General features: G+C 36.2%; 1 protein-coding gene across 1 annotated transcript in view; it reads left to right on the top strand.

The window, feature by feature from the left end:
* Window positions 1-2926: 2926 nt before the first annotated feature.
* rasa1a (RAS p21 protein activator (GTPase activating protein) 1a) overlaps window positions 2927-24433 on the top strand; it is a 39176-nt gene continuing 17669 nt past the window's right edge. Inside the window, exons 1-4 of the mRNA XM_058775516.1 lie at window positions 2927-3891; window positions 21674-21826; window positions 23926-24061; window positions 24250-24320. Coding sequence (XP_058631499.1) covers window positions 3515-3891; window positions 21674-21826; window positions 23926-24061; window positions 24250-24320 — 737 coding nt within the window. The 5' untranslated portion in view covers window positions 2927-3514. The remainder of the gene's footprint in view (window positions 3892-21673; window positions 21827-23925; window positions 24062-24249; window positions 24321-24433) is intronic.

Below are 24433 nucleotides of genomic sequence, written 5' to 3'. Positions count from 1 at the left end.
AATATAAAATTCACATCATTTATTTTTAAGGGCACTGACTGCTTTTGGACATTTTTCATCTTCAAGACTCTCGGAAAGATAGTGATAATGCTAAAATTCCCTACAGACACTTCCTGACCTAGACTTTTTATGACACTAAGGCTGGTTTAAAGTTTTATATTAATGTAGAGAAAGATTCGCTGACATTTTGACCTAATTGTAGTGATTTTATATATGTTTGGGTGGAAAGTAAATGATGGATTTTCTTAAAAGCTTTATTCAATTTATCTATAAAAGCACAGACTATAGAACATGTTGTAAAAAGAAAATATTTTGTAATACAGTTCCATAAAGAACCTTTAACATCCGCAGAACCTTTCAGTTGCACTAAAGGTTTTATATGGTGATTCTTTAGGTTATTAACATGTTCTTCACACTAAGAACTAAAAGGTTCTTTGGGGAACCCAAAATGACTTTACTGGTTCACTGTTTCTTGCTGATATGCAGACGTTGGATAACAAATGGGTTGCAAGAAGTCCTAATGATCTGCTCTCTCAAGATTCTTGCACTATCCATCTCATATTGTCCTATACCTCCTCATGTAGCAAGAGGCTTCAGTAGTGCCAGACTCAGAAAGATGTCCATAATGACAAAGTGAGCAGTCATCAGCAGGTGCTCGTGCTCCTCCACTTGGCTAACGCTCTAAGATGGACGATTAGCTGCACCCTGCTTTGAATCTCATTACCGTGGGTCTGGCAGACGCCATGGCAGCAACAGCCTGTGCAGCAGGACAAAGAGCCATCCCTCTTCCCTACAAATCATCCACAAAACACAAGCTGGCTTCCTGCAGCGTGGCCCAATCACACCACTGAGAAAACACGGCCTCACTCCTACTTAGAGCACAAAGGAATGAATTATTACAGAATGTATGGGAGAGGGTTATTATCTTGCACCGTCTCCTGACAGTATGCTACAGTGTTCTGACTGCCTAGAGGGGGAAAAACATAATAGAAAAACTGACATTTCTTTTTTTATTATTATTATTATTTATAAATAATTTTAAAGGGTCCTAATGGGATCCAATAAAAATCTGCTAAGAACTGATAATAATTTGGATGCACTGAAATTCTGAATTCATTTATATAATCTCTTTAAAAATTCTAGAAAAATGTATTACTGTTTTGATCATATAATGGCAACTTTCGTGCAGACTCAAAAATCTTAAAAAATAAATATAAATAAAATATTGCAGACCCCAAATTTTGGAACAGTATAGTGTCCATATACTGCTATTTAAGAACCAGATTGTAACATTGAAATATAAGCAGAAGAAAATACAAAATGAACAATTAAACTGGAGAGAGAGAGAGAGAGAGAGAGAGAGCAAAAAGAAAAAAAGAATCTTTTTCTAAAGTAAATTAACAAAGTTAACAAAAAAAGGATATTATTTAATACAAGTTGTATTCTCAAATCGGTGCACTTTCCTGTTAATACTGATGTTTCAAAATCCAATTTACAAGAGCATAAATGTGCTTGTAGGTGCAAATGATTTCTTATATGAAAATATAGAGGGATGGACACAGAGGCAAGTGTTTGGTCGCCCACTATGACATTCGAGAAATGTCAGTGAGCTTTATATAGTGTCCTCAGCGCTGGAGGCAGATATGTTTTGACTGTAGATGAGGAACAGTGAACACAGAGGCATCTGCAAGCCTTAAGTTCCCATGGCTACATCAGATTATTGCCTGATTACTTACATACAGCAACATCTCTGCTTCCTCTCAAGCACAGCTATGAAATATGGTCTCAACTTTTAAGGTACATAAACACCAGCTCAGTTATGGAAGTCTACCGACACTTAAAAATGAAATGAAAAATATATGTTGCAAATTTAACAAATCGAACATACAAATATATAGAAATAAATAACTTTTTAAACTGACAAATTTATAAACATTTATATTAATTCATATTGTAATGTAGTTAAATAAAAATGATATCTAGTGCTGTCAAACGATTAATCGTATCCAAAATAAAAGTTTTTGTTTACATAATATATGAGTGTGTACTGTGTATATTTATTATATAAATATAAACACATGCATATTTAAGACAGATATGTTATGTTTACATACTAAATATATTTATATATATACATAAATAAACACAGTACACATAGCCTACATATACTATTATGTAAACAAAAACTTATATTTTGGATGCGATGAATTGCGATTAATCGTTTGGCAGCACTATAAATATTTTAAATTGAAATATAATTTGACATAAAAACTTTATTTGATTCTTGCTTAGATAAAAAAGAATGAGACTTCACTCTCCATGAGTTGACATTAATTTGTCCATAACCAGAATGTGTCGTCTATGAGACCACTCATCCTCCAGTGCAAGTTGGCAAGAAGACTACTTAAACAGTTAAAACTTTACATAAAAAAAAAAAAACTTTATTTGATTCATGCTTAGATAAAAAATAAAATAGTAAATCAATATAAACTAGATTCTAAATTGTATTTCTTTCCTCACTGGTCAAGTGTTTTTCTATCTTTATTTGTCAGTCAAGATGATACGGGAACAATCAATCTGAAAATATCTGTTGATGTAAGAACAGAAATAATTTGTGTATGTCTGTCAGGGACCAAAAATGTCATATAAATATTTACAGTGACTTAAAGCACACACAGCCACAGAAACCATGACTTGGCTGCGGTATGATTTCCAAAGTTTAATAGCACAAACGCACCTATAGTATATAGAGTCTATATTAGCGTGGGTTGAAAGGACAAGCTGTTGATATAGGCTACATAAATCATTATGCAGCAGTATCAAAGGTGAGCCGGTGAGTTTAGAATATGAGGAGACGATGTACTTTCATTCCTTCTCTTTTAGACTGCGCTGCGTCGATTGCCGAGCTCACTGATATGAATGCGTCGGTTCGGTTATCTGCTGGCCTGGTCTGCGCATGAGCGGGGACGCGCAGGGAGAGGAGTGGGACTGGGAGCAGCTGTGGCAAATGTTCCACCAGTCCAGCAATCTCGAGAAGAAAAGACAATTTACGACGGAAGAAAAAACTTTAACGCACTCTTTCAGCGGAATCTAGTGAGGAGAAGCGCGTCGGACGTCCGCGATAACCTGTGAAGCGTCCAAAGTAACGTTAGCAGATCGGCGCGTTTTCTGAACTCACTGCAAACAAAATAACAACCCCGAAAGACTGACAATAAAAGCCCACAACTGACACCAGACCGAACCAGGGCCTCGATACACCATTCTCTCCTCAACTCGGACATTTACCCTGCACTATTTCAGAAAAGCCCGTTTCTTCTCTTTGTGAAACTCAGGAAACAATGAAGACTTAAACTCATGTGTTAGCCGCTGGGCTGTGTGTGTGTGTGTGCGTGTATGTATGTGTGTGAGTGTGCTCTTCTCCAGGAAACTTTCTCCCGTCGCTTTTAAAGACTGGAAGCAAAAGAAGCTTTAACAGACTCGGAGAAGAAGCTCAAGCTGTCTTCTTGATTTCTGCATGGAGGTGAGGGGCGAGGACAGGGGATCGGACGGCAGCAGAGGCCCCGACTCGACCCACTTTCCTCACTACAGCAAACCCTCGCGAGCACGGCCGACGGATCCTGACATGATGATCTACCCCAGCTCTGGAGGAGAGGATCTCACGGGGAGAGCCGCTGCTGCCGCTGCCGGGTGCGAGTCGCCCTCCTCGGATGGGCCGGGCAGCAGCCGGATGTCGCCCACCGACGGGCCCACGGGCTTCCCACCTTTACCGCCGCCCCCTCCGCCGTCAGGAATCGGGGCGCAGGGGAGCGTGGATGAAAGTGATCAACAGGATGGGCCAGAATATGAGGAAGAGGAGGTTGTTTTCCCCCTTTCAGCGCCGCCCACCAACCAGTAAGGATTCATCTCGCACACATGTATCTTTTATGTTAGTAATTCATGATGGGAAAGGATTTCTGACATGGGATGGTTGCAGCCCTGTTGTGATCATCTCAATGGTTGTGTGTCAAAAAGTAGTTAGTTATCTACTTCCATATGGTTGATTACCATTTTGTTGTTGTTGTTAACTGGCAGCTGTGGTCACTAGAAATTTAGTGTATAAAAAAACTGTAATATACAGTGTTAAGTTGCAAGCGTTAAGAGAAAGAGTTGACAACTCTATACGCCTAGATTCGTATGTGTAGTAAACGTATATTAGCTATTGATGGTCTCAATAATATAGCTAATATTGATATAAATACACTTTTACCATCTCAAAGACAAAACACCATTAAAACAATGCTAGTATAAACATTAAATTAACATTCAATGAGTCATGAATCAATCCAGTATACATAACTGATAACAAAATAATTCATACTTTTTACTCATGCTTTAGAACTATTTCTTGTTAAAAATATTGTAAATAATTTTGTGTAATCTTACATAATTAATTTTAATTTTGTTTTATTTGTATTATAAACAACGTTTCTAATTTAAAAAAAATAATTTTTGTTACCTTTTTTTTTAATTTTTTTATTTTTTACTGTAAAGTGACTTGCCATTTAACCAGGTTTTTACTGTAGCATTTTTACTTTTTCCTTACATTGTTTGACTAAACGTAGACAGCTAGGTTTTTGACAAGCATTCATAAGTAGAAAATGTAACTGTTCTTATGCATATTATTTAAATTTAACAGACACTCTTGTCAAGTCACTTTTGTGACTTTCGTATGATATATTTTACTTCCTCATATTGCATCTTTTTTTAGTTGTGAATTATAGTTTTGACCTATGCATTGCAATAATATGGTGTTTTGAATGTCTTTGGTGTATCTATCTAGACCTTCCTTCTGCACACATTGTGAAACCGCAGTTACTGATAAATGACTGTGACTGCTTTCTGTGTCATCCATTATCATATTGGTGACAAGATCAGTGGCTGAATCTAATGAAGAATGTCAGGGTGGTGACATAGTCTATATCACGATAAGCTAAATGATAATTTATTGTGGCTCTCTCATATTTTTGATTGCTCAAGAGTAGGTTGATAATAAGGCCTGGAGTTTTATATTGCGCCCAGTTGTTTCAGCTCATCCTTAAACTATTAAGGTAATCAAAAATACACTAATATCAGAGTTTCAATATTTTACAGTAAAACATAATTTTAAAATACTTGAAATGTTAAAATGTAACTTCTGTTTTACTGTGCACCATTGTTTCAGCCCCTCAAAAACACAAACACTATCATTAGTTTTCAATATTTTACAGTAAATACTTTTTTATTTTTTTGATACATTGTTTCATTGATCAAACCAAAGCATAATGACTTTAATACGAAACCTGCCTATGATTTGACAGCAGCTCTTACTCCAACTTTAAAGCAAAAATTGTGAATCAAGGGATTTCGCAATGATAATTCTGATATAATTTCCTGTTGGTTTTCAGTGGTTTCTTTTGAAAGTGCTCAAGGTTGTCACAGAAAGCGTGGGGGTGATTTATTTTGGCTTTCAGTATCATGCATGGTCTTTTCAGATGTTTTTTTTTTTCTTTAGTGCTGCATAGTGCAAAAGAGGAAAATAACAAGGATCACTGAAGAGATACTACAGTGATTTTATAAGTTTGCCTCTGCTGCATACAGTTGTTAGCTCTTGAGATACACTGTTGCCGTAGACTGGTGACCCAATTATGACGAACGTTTCCTTAGAGCTTCCAGATGATTGACTCTGACAGACTCGACTGCCTATAAGGCTGGGAAGTGTTGCTTTCTGATGCACCGATTCTGAACCAGAGGTGCTCCATAAGCTTATATTACTGCATGCACTCAGCAACTGCTGAATTTGTGCCATGATGAGGTATAATTCACATTTCAGCCCTTATCTGCTCAAAATGGCTTAGGCTGTGACATAATAGAAGCCTGTGTCGGCTTATGGCTCAGTGCACGTCTAAAATATGCAACACCTTTTCAGTGAAGAGGAAGCGCACAAGTGTCCCACGTGATGTAGGTGACGTTAACAACTTGCAGGCTTGTTTTATTTTTGGTGTATATTTTGACACCAGGATGTCAAAAAAAAGACTCTACCTCTTGTGCAGGCAGCGCGTAACTTGTATACCATGTATAGCTGCATATTCTCTTGATTTCATCATTTCCAGATCCACTTTCAAATTTCTTTTAAACTGAGGCAGTTTTTTCAGTGTTTTCTCAAAGAAGTAGGTTGAATGGCAGTGTAGTGTGGTACACATTCTCTGGGTTGGATGCGGTCCTGCGTGTCAGAATGTGTGACTAAAGTTAGTGCTTTAGTCGCGCACAGAAGACAGCCACGATCGTTCACGCCTCTCTGCTGCGCACTTCATTCATAAACAATGATGCCAGCAGCGAAATAAATATTTCACAGATGTTTTCTACTGTTTAACAAAGACAAAAAAGAGAGCATGTGAAGAGCGGGGCAATTCTTCTTTGTAGTACCGGGCCTTGAACACAAACAAACAGCACTGTGGTGAAAGAGCAGGTTGATTTTGTTTCCACGAAGATTAGAAAGGATTTGGAGTCATAAATGGTTTCCCTCAAGAGCTGGAAAGAGAGAGAGAGTTTAATTTGGAGATCAACAGCAGTGCACATTGTGTCTGCTAGATAAGCAATTGTTCAACAAACTCACTCTCCGTCAGGGGCTAATTGAGCATCCAACCTGGTTAATTGCCTTCTTTTTGAGAAATACAGGAACTTTGGAATGCCAAGTGGCACAGCCAGTTGCAGAAACTACTGGTCGCTGTGGTGAAATATCGGTGTGAATATGATCAAAGAAGGCTATGAAAATTAATCTGCTTTGTTAATGTTTTTGATCTTTTATTAAAACAATTCACAAAAATCTAACCTTTGATTGGATAATAAGAATTTAAAATGGGGGGAAATATCATTAAAAAAAAAAAATTTCTCAAATACACGTTGGACACAATTATTGGCACCCCTAGAAATTCTTATGAGTAAAATATCTCTGAAGAATATTCCCATTCATATTCACAATTTTGAGCACTCCAGGGTGATTATGAAGATGAAATTATCCAGCCATGGCTTCCTGTTTCACAGAAATATAAATAGGAGGGAAAACAAATCCCCTTAAACAAAGCCCAAATTCCCTTAATCATCCATCACAATGAGAAAAACCAAAGAATATATTTCTGATGTGCAGCAAAATATAATTGAGCTTCACAAATTAGTGAAGTGGCTTTAAGAAAAGAGCTAGAGCAGTGAAAATTCCCATTTCCACCATCAGGGCAATAATTAAGAAGTTCCAATCAACAGAAAATATTACGAAACTGCCTGAAAGAGGATGTGTGTCTATATCGTCCTAATGCATGGTGAGGAGGAGAGTTTGAGTGGCTAAAGACTCTCCAAGGACCACAGCTGGAGAATTGCAGAAAATAGTTGAGTCTCGGGGTGAGAAAACCTTAAAAAAAAAATTTGTCAAACAGCACCTACATCACCACATGTTGTTTGGGAGGGTTTCAAGAAAAATTCTCCCAGCTCATCCAAAAACAAACTCCAGCATATTCAGTTGTCAGACACGACTGGAACTTCAAATGGGACTGGCTTTTATGGTCAGATGAAACTAAAAGATGAGCTTTTTAGCAGCAAACACTCAAGATGGGTTTGGTGAACACAGGGATAAAAAGTACTCCATGTGTACAATGAAATATACTGCTGTATTTTTGATGTGGGCCTATATTTCTGCTGGAGGTCCTGGACATCTTGTTTAGACACATGGCATCATGGATTCTATTAAATACCAACAGATAAAAAAATCAATAAGTGACTGACTCTGTTAGAAATCTTATAATGGGCCATGTTTGGATCTTCCAACCGTACAAAAATCCAAACACAAACCTCAAAAACAACACAAAAATGGGAAACAGCACAAAACCAAGCTTCTGCTGGCCATTCCAGTCCTCTGACCTGAACCCTATAGAAAATGAGTGGGTGAACTGAAGAGAAGGAGCACCAACATGGAGCTGTGAATCTAAAGGGTCTGGAGTGATTCTGGATGAAGGAATGGTCTCTGATCTCTTGTCAGGTGTTCTCTAACCTCATCAGGCATTATAGGAGAAAATTTAGAGCTGTTAAACTGGCAAATGGAGGTTTCAAAAAGTATTGAATAAAAGGGTGCTGTTAATTGTGGCCAATGTGTATTAGAGAAAAACATTTATTTCATAATGATATTTCCCCCCCATTTTAAATTCTTATTATGGTTAGATTTTTGTGATGTAAAAAAAAAAAAAAAAGATCAAAAGGATTAACAATGCAGATTAATTTTCACAGCCTTCTTTGATCATATTTACCAAGGGTGCCGATATTTTTGGCCATGACTTAGGGCTGCACGATATATTGCATACGATTGTCATAGCACTGACAAGCTACACAATATCGCGTTCAGTATTGCAGGCGATTCATCTGCGATTCTGAGCGCGACTTGCGTAGCTTTTCGGGGAACTACGGCTCTGTGTATTAAATGCCGCTCCATTTGAAAACCGGTGATAGAGATTTATTAATAATCACAGAACCGGCTTTACTGACGAGATGCGCATGACAATCGCATGCAATATATCGTGCAGCCCTACCATGACTGTATGTCCTTCACACAGTCAAGAGGCTTATGTGGTAGAAAAGTGTTCTCTTTCCTTTTTTTTTCTTTTTTTTTTTTTTTCTCTAAATCATTGTTTTTGACTGCATTCATGACCTTATGTGTGTAGTTAAAGCAGCAGATTTATCTCACAAGGATTGTTTTTAATCATTTCTAAATTGCTCTTAATAAGTCATCTGCATTTACTTCTAATCACCTCCTTATTGCATGTTTTAAAACATATGAGCACCAGGATTTCTTCAAGCATTGCACGTTTCAGATCATTCCCTGGCTGTTTATGGACATCTCTTGATTTCTTTTGAGAAGAATGTAGGTCATGTATGCCAAGCTGATATGATGTTTTTCCCCATTATACTGTAAAAGGTCTAATGCTGTAAAAGCTCAGCTCTTTTATGGATTGTCTAAAGACAATAATAAATAAATAAATTAAATGTCTTATGTTCATGAGATTGCATGCATATTAGCAATATATTTAAAAAACTGAATAATCAGAGAATTGTTGGAAATTTTTACATTTTTGGCACACAAAGAATAATTATGCTTCATACTCTGCATGTCAAACTAAGAGCAACAGAAATTCTTATTTATTTCAGTGACGGCAATGCAGATTGAACAAAGCAATACTTTAATGCTAGTATGTACGTTTTAATAGCGTAAACAATTTTTTGGTAAAATATCTAAAATTTAAAAAAACAAAAACTTGATTTAGAAAGTATTTATACTTTCAATACTCAGTACAGTCTGTGTTTGTATTTCGGCAAAGGTTATTTGTGATGGTTTGAATTTGGTAAGAAAGGTAACAAAATTGTTACTTAAAGGATTAGTTCACTTTCAGAATAAAGATGGTCATGTCTTTTTCTTCAGTCTAAAATAAATTAATGTTTTTAAGGCAAACTTTCCAAGATTTTTCTCCATATAGTGGACTTCAGTGGGACCCGACGGATTGAAGCTTTCAATGCAGCTTCAAAGGGCTCTACATGATTCCAGCCAAGGAATAAGGGTGTATGTAGTGAAACGATCAGTCATTTTCTACAAAAACAATTTTTACTTTTTAACTAATTACTAATGGTTTCGCTAGATAAAATCCTTATTCCTCAGCTGGGATCATGTAGAGCCCTTTGAAGTTGAATTAAAACTGCAATTTAGACCTTCAACCCATTGGGTCCCATTGAAGTCCACTATATGGAGAAAACTCCTGGAATGTTTTCCTTAGCTTTCTTCATCTTATTGTTTAAAGTAAGAGTTTATATACTTTCAATAAGATATAAAATCACAGCATAAAGAATTCTGATTTAAATTTAGTCACCAACACTAAAAAGCTAAATATAATAAATGGATTTTAATTTCTAGGAGATGATCGGAGATATAACTTTAGGAACAATCTCAAGTTTAAAATCTTTAACATAGGCAGTGACTTTGGTTTATTTGAAAAATACCTTTTTCAACTAGCAGCAGATTCGTGGATCAGCGTACAGCTCTTGAGGATGTATTATCCATCTCTTGCTTGACCCCGTTTCGGCTCCTGCCACACAGTAACTGCTCGCTGAAGATGGGCTCTTTAGTCATCCATCTGCGTGCTGGAGGACAGTCCCGTGTGCTGACTCTAACAAGCTATGACACTCCATCATGTGTGAAGAAAAACAAAGCTGTTTGGCAGCTGCTCCCAGACCCTGTACATCTCCACCTTTTTTCCAGTGTGGAAACTTCTGAAAAATTGCATTGCTAGTCCAGGCACTTTATATAATGGTTGGTTGTTGAGCAAACCAGCGGGTTACTGATGTTCTGACCTGCTGAGTTTGCTCATTTACAGAGTGTAATATTTTTATGTTGGCATTAAAAGGAAAGCTCAAGTTTGAATTTGAAGGGTGTGGAATGCCAACTAGTTTAGCCAAAACTGAAAACTCTACCATTATTTACACACATAACGAACAACACAAGGGTGATCAAGTCGTGTCCTCCCACTGCTTTTAGCATCTCGCATCCCGTTTGTCCCCTCCCTTCCCGCCCTGCTTGCTCTCTTTTGCTGAGCCGTTTCATACTTTGCATTATTTGAGCGACTGCCTTCACAGAGGAAGGACATCAAAGGCAGACAAGGCAAATCTTCATTCTCCAGCGTCTCTTAGTTAAATCGTTCCCCCAATGGAGTGATAACCAGCTTGGATTATTTCACTTTTGGACATCAGCTAAGACTGTGCCAGCCATATGTGAGGTGGAGCCCTCTTTCCACTTGAGTTTCTGCTCGCTGACTTAAAGAGCTGTGTGGTGATCGCACTCAAACAGCAGGTTCTCTGGGACATGGCGACGACCAAATGGGAGGTTTGTCTGGTGAGACAGAGGAGACAGACCCCAGTGACTCGGCAGCTGAGCGGGATTACTTTGTGAGTGAGTGAGAGCAAGCCAGAGAGCCCAGGATGCAGCAGAGGATGAATTCAGCGTAAGTGGGACACGAACGCTGCCGTTCGGAGCTCAGACTCACAGAATATGGAGTGAAGAACTTCCATATTTTCCTCTTTGTCTTGTCTGTTTCGTTCTCATTTTCGAAAATATTATTATTATTAATAATAATAATAATAAACACTTCTGTGTTTTTATTAAAATTGATAAGCACAGCTCTGGCCAGAGCTGGCTAATTTATTGCACATTCATCATATATTCACAACAAATGTGCATTAAGACGATGTTTTAATAGCATCTCTGATTAAAGCAGCAAAATCTGCTTTAAAGTTGGAATTTCCATTCATTTTTATGAATCACTTAAAATTAGATATGTAATTAATATAATAGATAATTAAAATTAGATAAAATTATTAATCTAAAATTAGAGATATTATAAATTATTTCTAGTTAAATAGTTAAATATATTGCTATTTATTTACTGTGTTTTGTAATATTGGTGTCAACAAATGAAAACTGAATCTATTCCTTAACTGCATTAATATTGTTATATTATACTGCCTACAAAATTATAGATTTTTTAAAAACTTGTCCTCCGCTAACCCAGCCCTAATTCTCGCTGGAGATTTATTTTTTTGCCATAATATTTCTCTTGCATTTTAATATAATACATTTTACACTATAATTTGCATAAATCTGATATATTATTTTACATATATTTTGTATATTAATTTATTTCATATATTTATATTATAATTTTTTGCAGTATAAACAATGTATTTACTGACTAAATACTAATAGAGTGTCTTTTATTTCAAATGAAAAGTGATTGTCTCAGGTGGACAGATGTTAAATGCACGAATTTGTAGTTGAGCGTGGTTACAATGAATTAGAGATGTGTTTTTCTTCATTATAAATGTTTCAAACCATTTGAGGGCAAAGTTGTTTATTCATCAGTTTCAAACTGTCAGGAAGTTTTCACAACAGTAATGCTATTTTTCTGGGGTTCAGATGGAGATCATCAGGGTTTTTGGTGTCCTCTGTCCTCAGAATGAGAGATGTGCTCATGACAGCTGACGGTATAGTGGAAGGACACTACTAACATAAGGCTGTGCAGCTTCATTACTCTGTCATGCTGATGAGCGGTGACGTGACATCTTTAGAGGTGTTTTTGAGGTAGTCGAAACCCATCAAGAGAGACGGATGAGTTGAAACAACTTGAGAGAGCGAATATGACCCCTCAATCAAGTCTCAACAAGCCCGCTCTGCCCTCGCTTTCTCCAAGATGAAGTGTTGTAAATTGAGAGGTCCAGCTCCTTTTCTGATGTCTGGGACAAACTAACCGCAGAAAGGTCATGTTTTCAGCGAGCCAGCTATGAAGATGAAACATCCAGGAAGAATATTGTCCTTCTTCCCTGGTATCTTGTCAGGATCTTTTCATGGCATTTTCAGTGAATAATTCAAAAGCCCCTAGTATGGATCTAAAAATACAGCCATTGTCTGGAAATCATAACGTATTCAAGTGCTGAGAGATTTGTGCTTGAGTGCTGGAACATTCACTCTCTTATTGGGTTAATTTCACAGTCAAAAGAGCTTTTTCTCTTCACATGTGAAGTACCACTTTTCTTGTGAAGTGTCATTTATAATGTCCTGTTTGTAGGCTAACGAGCGCACGTTTAACTAGTGCATAGTTCTGACTACTATTTATGGTTCGTTGTGTCAAAGCTGTGAATGAATTTGCTGATGACGTGCTGCTGGCTGTGGTTTTAATCATTTATTTTTGTCCGCTGTGCTGCATATATCAGTTGATTTCCATTACAGCGAGGCACAAAAAGGACAGTGAGTATCAAGGCATGCGAGTGGTTTGAGTGTCACTTGTCCACCTCAGCACACTTCCTGTTCCTCTGCTTTTGCATGAGTCGAGTTTGAGGCAACAGACTTTCACAGTCGTGCTTGATATATTTTAGCTTCAGTCATCTCAAATGCAGATCTCTTGAGGTCAGAGTGTGCATTGAAGATGCTCAATTTTAGGGCACCTGGCTTTTGGCCTGTGCTGGAAAATAGCCATATTATTGCGCTAGACTAGAGTGTAACCATTATTGAGATGTTAAAGGTGAAGTGTCAGTTCTCTAGATTCCTGTTCTTGGTCGCTGTTATATTGAGAAGTTGTGTAAAGCACAGTTTTTAAGCAGCCTACCCTAAATGACATTGTGTTTTAGTTTGCAAACAGTATCTAAAAATGTTGATATGCTGATTTTGATATGCAAATGCAAGCTGTCATATTATAGCTGTGATGGATTAGTTGTCGTCTAATCCAGCAGTTGAGCTGATGGTGTATCAAAGAATTTTTATTTTTTTTCTCGCACAACTACATGCAGAAATTTGTTTGTTTGTATGTTTTCTTTTCTTACTGTTAAAACTAGTGGAGTCAGTAGAATAAAAAGATCACATTTAATGATTTCTTACCATGATTAAAAAGCAAAATAAAATGGTAATAACATCAACTTTGGTAAATGTATTAAATCATGCATTATTAATATTATTTATTATTCCATATCATAAGTACACATTTAAGGCCCTATGATTTCCAAGATGTGGAAAATATGGATTAAATGATGGGATTCAGTCATAAAAATGGACTAGCATCTGTGAATATTAAACCGTAAAAAAAAGACTACTATTTAAATATGAAGTCCACATATACTGCATGTTTTGAAAATAAGTGTATAATAAGTGTATAAAATATAGAAAGATTTAAAACGCACAACAAAGAATTTCTGGGGTAAAAAAATTATATATTATTACAAAGGCTCCCTATTATTGTATTTTAATGATGTATTAAATTGTACTTTTTATGAATTCAATAGATTGAACATGTTTTTGATTGTTACAATTTTATTAAACTATTGAAATGAAATATTAAAATAAAAAACACAATATGAGAAAAATAAAACAGAATTTAATAAAACAGCTGATTTCATAGGGTTCTAAAAATGTAGTATTTGTTAAACTCTTTATTAACTGTTGTTAAAGTGTAAATTGCTGTTAAATTGTTTTATGACTTCCATTAATTAGACATGTTTTTTTATTACTACAGTTTAAAGCTGCAGTCCGTAAGTTTTGCCTCTTTGTCGCCATCTCTGTTTGAAAACCTGGAATTGGAACTCTGTACGGTATTATCTTCCATGCGTGGGGTTGTACTCAGGCATGGCTACAGCGCGGATGAATCTAATGTTTTGAGGTGAATGTGTTGCTGTCAGTCACCTAGCCTACGTCTTGGAATATATGACCCGAATAAGAATTTTCACCATATATTGCCATCTGAACAAGTAACAAGTCTGCCACATTTGTTCTGACCAACTGAGACAAAAACAAAAACAATAAATCACGCTACCAATGGTGATTTAAATCTAACGGTCGGTTAGCTCATATCACATCAAACCATACAAATTATTATTGTTATAATTTATTCTCAAATTATTAATGTTAACAACATCAGCATTGCGTGACTATGAGCGTTTTAGCGTGTAGATTTCAATTTCTGTACAGTCTAATCTAATTGTCATGCCATTCGAATTTCATATTAAGAAATTATTTTAACCCAAAAAGCAAATTATGCTCCTTTTGAACTGGTTTTCTTTCAAATACAAATCTTGTGTAATCCCAGGCTATCTGTAATCAGAAGCACATTTAAAACTGGAATATAATTTAATTTCATTAACATGTGTTTCATAAACACATAATCCTTTCTGGATTACAATCCGCCATCAAAATGATACATTTAATTATTGTAGCTGCTGTGAGAAAAGGCTATAAATGATCCGCCACCTGCAGGATCCTCAGATGCGATAGCCTACTAGCCGGGACAACTTCTTTATGTTTACAGACGTGATGTAATGACGTAGCAGCATGTTCAAATTTCCCGCGAAAACCTACCCGTACCACTCAAATAAGAAAACATTATTATAAGATAGCCATTGTGAATTGGGCTAAAATAAGGTGATAGTTATGTACTTGCTCAAATATTGATTTTGAATCATTTTTAACCCAAAAAAGTTACGGACTGCAGCTTTAATTTAAACTTTAAACAGAATCCAGAAAATATGAAGCAGAAAACACATTAACTTTGACAGCTCTAAAATACATTTCTCTTGGTTTGTTTTTCCTAATTTCATAATAACCCCAGTTTGAAAACTCCTGACCTAATAGACCTAATTTTTTTGTTTTTGTTTTTGTATTTTGTGCCTGTTTCTCTGTTTTCGATATAGTCATTCTTTAGGGACAAATTTACTCCTAAAATATGGTCAAATTTAATAAAAACAGTAAATCATATAAATTTCCTTCTTTTAGTAGTACTTTAGTGTGTTGTATAATGTCTGAATTTAGGTCAGTAAAAATTTGTTTTAATATTCTAACTTTCATCTTTAAATAACTTTTTGGTCTTTCACATAAATCCAAGAGCCAAACCAACAGGGTGTCAGTCTTTGTATTGATAGAGCATTATGTAGTCTAGTACTCACCCAAGCGGATGTGAGACTTTCACCTGCACCTCGTCAAGTACACCACACAAGTCACTGGACGCTTGGCACAGTACACACACCAGCTAATGTAATGCAAGTATCAATTTCCCCAGAGGAAAAGAGACTATGATGTAATTTGCTATTTTGACTTCACTGTTTCTATTCATTGAAGGCACCAGCCAAGCACTGACACGATCAGACATTCCTCAGGAGGATGAGCTTGTCTATATCCCATCTGAATGTGTGGAGTTTTCTGCTATTTACCCATAGGCCTTGCTGTCAGCACAGGAGCTGAACTCTGCAGTGCTATTAAAGGAAGAATGGTGAAATCACTAGCCTAAAGGCCTGTTTACACTTAGTCTGATGTCATTCTCTGGGGGGAAAAAAGATGCATGATTAATTGCTTGGCATCCAAACAATTTAAATGTTGATTAACCTTCTGATAAATGAAATTAATTATCTGCAGTACAGCATTTTGCACATGGAGTGAAGGAATTCATTGAAATTACAGTGTGTGTGTAAGGATGCAATAAATTTATCAAACGTGACCATAAAGACATTGATAAATAAATATTACTAGTATATACACACATGCTGTTCTTTTAAACTTTCTATTCATCACAGAATCCAAATTTTATTTTTGTATTTTTTTACACAATTCCATGAAAATTTTGCTAGATATTTTAAACTCTAATAATATGACTTGGTGAGCATAGAAGAGTTTTTGAAAACTTAAACCAAAAAATAAATAATAACTTACTGTCCCTAAACCAAACAGTACTAAATATGAAATAATAATAGGACACATAAAATGATGTATTATAAAAAGAAAAAGCTGAAGTGATTATATATTATTTTGTTATTATTATAATATATCATATTTTTTATTTGTAAGATATGTTATCACTCTCTAGATAAGGAATAATGGTATTACAATGGTAATGCAGTGGGTTTCTTGTTTTGTTTTTTTATTTAAAGGCTTGTTGGAGTGAACAGGCATGAAGGGTGTGTGACTTGTTACTTATTTGTTTGCTTATATGTTATGATGGCGAATATCGATGATCACAATCCCGCTTCATTTGGTCCACACATCTGTGTTTTTAGGAGCCTGTGAATTATTTGATCGCTGAAGTTTTAATAGAGCACGTTATCCAGTGTGCTAATAACCCTGTATTACTTATGTCATTTTTATAGCGTACAGAGCTGCGAGGCAGTCCTGCTGAGAACAAAATGCAGCCTCTGGGAATTATGAGGGACTCTCCTTCTGCTAACGGTGCAGTTTTAGTCAAAGGACTGCTTCATAGAGCCTGCATATTCAATAAATTAATATAGAGGGAAGGAAGAGCTTAGCCTAGTTAAGCCTGCAGTGTGCAAATTACGCCTACGCTCTTTATCACGGTGGTTGATAAAATGGGCCAATAGTTTACATGACCAAGTGTGTTTCTCGTCTTGTAAATGATCAGTCAAATGATCAGCCTAATGCGAATAACTTTTGGAAGAAGTCATTGACTTGCATTGAAAAAAATAACAAAGCACAAAACTAGAGACAAATCAGTCAAGAAGCATAAGGAGGGAGCAACTGTAAAACCATTCTCTTTTTGGGGGTTGTCTTGCTGTCGCCTCTCCAGTACAATGTTGTCACTTTGATTTGCTCCAAAGCAGGTGAAACTGATTCACAATCACTGGACAGATTGATATTGATGAAGTTTAACTGACTTGGTGTTATACTATGACGTTTAAGTGTTCCCTTATTTATTTTGAGCAGTGTATATATCATTTCTCTTAGATTTTATTACACAGTGAGAACAATAGTAATGTGGAAAGTTGAAATGCAGCATCTCTTATACTCAGAGCAAAACTTTAGAAAATCTCCACAGAAAACTGACATTCAGCACAAACTAAACTTGCTCTCTCCGCTGCATATGCTTATGAATACACTGAGTTTGAGTGTGGGAGGGCTGCTTGCCCACATGATGATATGCCGTCTGCAGTCAGTGTGACATTTCATCATGGGCAAGACTCATGGGAAAATATCACAGTTGTTCCACACATATATGAACTGACTTTTGTGCTGTAATTGACTCTATATATATTTTTTTCCATGTTTGAAGTGCTAATTGACTTGCTGTTCTTATCTGTTTTAATGAGATTAACTGTGCAGCCAAAGTCTAAACAAAGTGATAGTGCAAATGTACCATGAAATGTTTTAAGTATTTATTTTTATTTTTTTATTTTTTATTATTATTATTATTATTATTTTTGATGGTGACAGGTACTCTGATAAATAGCATGCTATGGAAAAATGCCTGAGTTAGCTTGCATGTTTTAATTTTAGACATACCCTGAACCACAGTGGGCATGCAAAATCATGATGTTTATCAAATGGCGTGGTTTTTTTTTTTGTTTGTTTGTTTTTTTCTAAGAGTGTCAGAGGACACTTCTGCTCGGCTTGTTTTTGTAAGAACCCTTTGACTTTTAATTCCAGAAGTGGGCAAATTTTTTGACTTTTTTATTGTATATTTTAAAAAAGCAAGATAGTTCAGTAAGATTTTGATTATCAGCTTATTTCTGTTTTTTAAATTAATTGATAGTTTTCATGTGACGTCACACCCTTATAGGAACGCCCACCTGGCAGTCAAAACGAAGCTTTGCTCCACTGACCACCAGTTATTTTTACGCAGATTGCATCAAGTAATACTGTAGTAAAAAGCAGATATTAAAAGGCGAAATTCAGTAAACACCTTATTAGGGCTGCAACTAACGATTATTTTAATAATCGATTAATCTGTCGATTATTTTTTCGATTAATCGATGAATCGGATTTAAACAAAAAAAAGCATTCATTTCCAACCCTTTATTCAAAAACAGAACTAAAATCTTTAGAAAGTGCACAAACATGTTGCTCCTTGAACATCCCTGAGCTGTTATAATAATAATAAAAAAAAATAAAATGGACTAACACAAAAACATACACATGTATGCTTTACATCTGGGAGAGCAAAAATTAAATAATTTAACAACACTGCGTCGTTAGCGTTGGTATTGTATCAGACACCTGCACTTAACATTATATGAAAATCAAGCTCAAATGGAGTTAATAATGTTTTTGACCAGAGAATGACGGAGATGGAGTGTTTTGTCTGTCGTTAGAACGGCTGTAACTGTTATGCAGTGCATAAGTGCATTAAGTGCATTATGCTTTCATCAACTTTACAGGTTATATAACTTTGATTGTAGCTATATGGGCGCTTAGTTTTTCTTGTTGTTTAATACACTTGGCCAAAATCTCAAATTAAGCGCTTATGCACATAATGCACAGGATATTTAAAACGTATATAGACAGCAAAACTAATTCTTCTCCACTCTTCAAACACACAAAAACATTATCCTTTACTGACATAGTGTTTGAGTAAAGAAAACGCTGTACTATTCAAACACCAATTATTTATTCACCCTTGCATTGCGAAAAAGCAGAGATCTCATCTTCTCCAGGCTGTGCGCGCGTCAATCTGAACGGAGGCGGGTGAAGTTACGAGGTCTCGCTGAGAGCTCGATGATCCAATGGCGTTCAAGTTTTACTGACAAGTTATTTTAATGCTTATCATTGGTTTACTATTTTTAAAACTCTCTGATTTAAAATAATAAAACGAATTATAAGCGACTCAAGTTTGGATAATTTTTCACAGCACCTGACTGGGCTAGGGTATGGCAACTGCCATACTCTGCCATACGCAAACGCCGCCCTGCTCCCACACCTTGGATGACTTGGGTCGCACGGATTTCTCTGCCTCCGCCATGTATCTTTCCTCTACCTCCGCTCGTTTTTTTTTTTTTTTTTTTTTACTTTTGTTTTTTATTTATGAGGCGCCAAACTCTGCTAGCATCCGTGCGCGAGAGACCGAGTGTGTTCACTCCGCTCCGCTCAACTAAAGTTTTTTTTTTTTTTTTATAATCAAACGTCTCCGCGTCGCGCGACACAACGAATCGATTATGAAATTCGTTGCCAACGCTTTTAGTAATCGATTTTTATCGATTTAATCGATTCGTTGTTGCAGCCCTACACCTTATTGATGATGTATATTTTGTACAGGCAAGCAGATGAAGCCAGAATACAAACGCAATGTGCAAAGTTTCACATTAAATGGCTTCCCATAGAAAACCATTAGAAGGAAAACACTGAACCGTTAAGCGGATCGCGTTCATATTCTGGCCTCATCTGCTTGCCTATGTAAACTGTGCATCATTAATGTAGTGATTACTGAATTTGATCTTTTAATATTACCGTTTTAAATATATTATGGCACTTTAAGTGTTTTTACAACGTTTTGTCGCACTATTTATGATTAAAATATTCCCGCGGGTGCTTAATATGGATTGCAAATGGCCAAAACGTGCATGTTTTATTCTTTTGAGAGGTAATCAAAATATTTGCGGCTGGGAAGCAGATTAAAAATTGACACGCTTGTGCAGCAGTTCTATGGATGTTTTGCCCTCCAAGTCTTCGAGCCGGTCACGTGGCTGAAAGCTATGAATTGGATATTTAATTGTGCATGCTTATTTCCCATAGTTTAACATTTAGATTTAATGACACAGTTGAAGGTAATCTTTAGCAAATCTCAAAATGAAAATCCATTTTTAAACCGTGCATTTTTCATATTGTGATTGTTTAATTGTCTTGCAGAATTTAAAACAATTTATTTTAGTTTTAGTGTTTTATTTTTATATTTTACTAGATATACAGGTTATTGTTTTGTTTTATTTTAAACCATTTTTAAAGCGGTTCACTTGAAACGTTTGGCTTCCATACAGCTCGTAACTAAAAAAAAAACAGGCTGTGGGACAAATAGGAACAGTTACTGCAAGAGGAGTTGAATATTTCTTAAATAAACCACGTAATAAAAGCTGCATTTAATTAGGGCTGTGACGGTGGTGGATTTTTACAACCGCGGTGGTAATGGACCAACTACCGCCGGTGGCGCGGTGTTGTGTATATTTATATATAATTCTGAAACGCACAAATAAATAAATGAGGCTCAATCATCTATTAACAAACGCGCGTGTTTATTTTAGCACTTCCTTCAGTGAACACTGTAAAACACTAAAATAAATATCAAAGAAATAATAGTTAAATAGGAAAGTGGCCTTAAATAAGAAAGTTAAATACACCCTGTCTACCTCAAGCGAGCGGCGTGGCGAGAACCCATTATAATCAGTGATGCTGTATACACTAGATACGGTACGATACGACACGACAAATCCCTCACAGTAAACTTCCTCGTCCTATTTATGACGTACTGACACAAAGTTCAATGATGCGGTTGTCACGGCGACCGTCACAGCCCTACATTTAATATTAACCGTTTTCATCCTTAACGTTCACATGCCAGTGATCTTTCATTCATGTGCAAGTGGTGACACTACTGTTTTCTGCTTTACGTTTACATACCGTAAATTGAGCTACAGTGGGTTTATGTGGCATCTCAATCTGTTAACTCACAATGGTTAATTAGATTTTTGTAGGTTTATAGATGTCAGCTCTTCTTTTACTCTCTGTCTTGACCCCCTGTTGCAAAACACTAAAATCAGACAAGAGTGTTGTCTTTTTTTTTCTTTTTCTACAGGGATCTAAAATCACTGAAAAATTAACCAGTGTTGTTAGAAAAGCTACTGTTTAATTTAGAAAGCTCCATGTTTTTGATGACTGAGGCTCTGCAGTAAAAGCTTTTTACATTTTCTCGCTGTGCTGAGGCACCTTTTTTAGAGCAAGATTTCACTTTGGATATTTCCGCATGAGTTTTTGTGGAGAGAAGTTCTGTAGCGGGAGCCCTGTCATATCTCTGAGTGAGATGGCAGCTTGCATTCTTTTTTCTAAAAATCAAACGATCTCTGCAAGCCTCTTTTTACAGAGTTACTGCATTACAGCAAAGCTTTTTCACAAAATCTGGAAAGTGATTTGGTATAAAATGTACTAAATATATAGGCTTGATTATGTCAGCATGCCAAAAAGATCCTTTCAAAAAACCTGCTTCAGCATTTTCCAACATTCAGGGCTGCATTAAAATCAGTGCTGATGGACCAAGTAGAGGAAGACACTAAAATCTGATTTACTGCTAACTGATCTCCGTCATCTGTGCTTGCTTTCTTTCAGATGGTACCATGGAATGTTGGACAGAACCATTGCGGAAGAGCGATTGCGTCAGGCTAGGACACCGGGCAGCTACCTCATCAGGGAAAGCGACCGCCGGCCTGGTTCCTTTGTACTGTCCTTTCTCAGCGTGACCAATGTGGTCAATCACTTCAGGTGAGCTGTCTGGATCATATTGTTTCACTGAAGCTCACAGATACACTCATAATATCTATAGGCAAGAACATTGCAGAGACAAAGGCTGCGTTTACACTTTGAGTCCTAATGCATCTTTTGACCGTATGCGATTTAGTGTCCTGCTTGTTTACATTCACTTTAGACATGACTTGTAGACAATATCCATGTTTACACTGATACCTGACTAAAACTATTCTGTTGGTGATCACTTTACTATCAACATAGTTGACCCTCAGCTATTAAAATTATTTATAATTGACGTTGGGTTGTGCCATTTTAATTGCCAGAATGGTTAAGTTACAAGCTATTGTGGATGTTTGCGGTGCAAAATTTGACTGAATGGAGATATACCAGGAAAAAAAAACAGTAATTTTAGTTTATTTTATCTATGTTTGTATAGATTTAGAATTCTAAAGTGAAATTAAGCAGGACCTACAGATTAGATTTATTTGAGAAAATTAATTTTATTCATTAATTTATTAATTACCTTATTTTATTTATTAATTTTAAATTAATAGCGAGAGAGAGATTGTGTGTGTATCAGATATCTGATTAACCCCCTGGGGTCGAAGCCCGCATCAGTGCGGTCTGTCTCCTATTTTCTTTATGACCGCGAAAAGAACTAAAAATACTCTTGTGAGTTTTGATGGTACAGATAAGAATAAGGTATTGTTTGAAACTGCAAAGGGTCTACTTTTATTTGTGTATAGTCATAACAACGAAACAACTGTCTCTGTCACCTCTCTTCACAGACATGTAAATAAAACATGTATCTCGCCTCAAAGACATGAGAAATATATGTATAGAAAGCTTGAAATGTAAGTCACGTCCAAAACAAATGTTCTCAGTTAAAGTAATCCATATGAAACCAACGCGATGTCCAGTGTTCCCGTCTCAGCTCATTATCTCTAATGCACGAGCCGATCACGCTTTTCAAATTCTAAGCATCCACGTGAGACGTGCGTGCATGTAAACGCCCACATCGCCTCCGCGTAAACAAAAGTGAAGAGTTCATCACAGCTACTTTGATTCTGGAAGAAGACTCGTTGAGAGAAATAACCCAGAATTTAGCTCATAACGCGATGCGTTGCGCAGCTGGATCCAGTGGAGGATATCACTCTGATGAGTAGCCTAAGATTACTTGCATCTGTTGTTATTGTGACATAACTTGTACACATTTTACTAGTTAGACTTTTCGCAAACTATAATTCCTGTCTACATGTATGAAATCAAGTGATACATTTTGAAATATGTGTCATTTCATTGTCTAAATGTCTCACAATGCCAGGATGTCTATTTAATGTTTTATAACATATAAAACCACAAGATATAAAAGTAGTGTGAATTTTGTGTTTGGTAAGATGTTTTGAAAAGTCTTCAAAGCTGCATTTATTTAATAAAAAATAAATAGAGTAAAAACTTTAACATTGAAGTTGTCTTGATTGTCACTTGACATCCTTGCTGAATAAATGTATTCATTTCTTAAAAAAAATCTTGATGCCCCAAACTTTTAAACAGTAGTGTATGTTTAAACATTAAGCTGACATTTAATCCAAATGAATTAAAAATGAGGAACATTGAAAGCAAATAATCATAAGCATAAACAATTTTTTCAGTGCCATGTTTCAAGTATAGACTAGATAAGTACAGAAGCTAGAGCAGAAGTAAAACGTAGACACGGATCACATTTAAACACTGTATGCTCAAGGCATTTATGGCAAAATTTACAGTTCAAGACGTTTTTAATCAATTATGAACAAACTTGTGAAGCTCACAATGACTGATTTATAAAGAAACATGCAGTAAGCAAACAATTCTTTCAGTAATATATTAATTTCATTCTCCATGGCAAATGCTTCTAGAGTGTTGCATTGTCTTGTTGCAGTTGAATAAACATGCACAACCTGAGTTTTACAGCCACTACAAATGCTTTTGTGCTCGTGTTGTATTTTTAAATGGAAAGACTCACAGAAGTAGGCCTAAATACTTTATTGCAGTAAATGTCAGTCTAATTCATTCAGGCGTTGTAATTTTAATGCAGAAAGGCAAAACAACGTCTGCTTTGTGTGCGTGTTCAGGATCATTGCGATGTGTGGAGATTACTACATCGGTGGACGACGCTTCTCATCCCTGTCAGACCTCATTGGTTACTACAGCTATGTGTCTTGCCTACTGAAAGGTGAAAAACTGTCATCTCCAGTGGCTCCCCCAGAGGTACGATGAGACCTTCTGACATTACAATGATAACACATCCATGTGCTCCTCGTATTTGTTGCTATATCTGAGGTTGTGCATCCAGAAGCAGGATTGTGTTTTGTTAATCTTTCTGTGCTGATCATCATAGTGGTAATATGTGTCATGATCCCTCGTGGTGTTGCTACAACCTTTCATTCTCCTTCCAGCCAGTAGAGGACAGACGACGAGTGAGGGCCATACTTCCATACACCAAAGTGCCAGAAACTGATGAGATCAGGTATAAAAACTTTCTTAAATATCATCTTATACAACATTTCAGGATCCAGACTGTTCTGCATGTTTGAGGGAGTTAAATTTAAATCAATTTAAACGTTTGAAACAGGGCTGCAC

This window comes from Onychostoma macrolepis, chromosome 05, assembly GCF_012432095.1.
Source record: "Onychostoma macrolepis isolate SWU-2019 chromosome 05, ASM1243209v1, whole genome shotgun sequence".
Lineage (NCBI taxonomy): Eukaryota > Metazoa > Chordata > Actinopteri > Cypriniformes > Cyprinidae > Onychostoma > Onychostoma macrolepis.
Note: the sequence above shows the minus strand (reverse complement) of the source record. Positions and strands in the feature narration are given on the sequence as shown.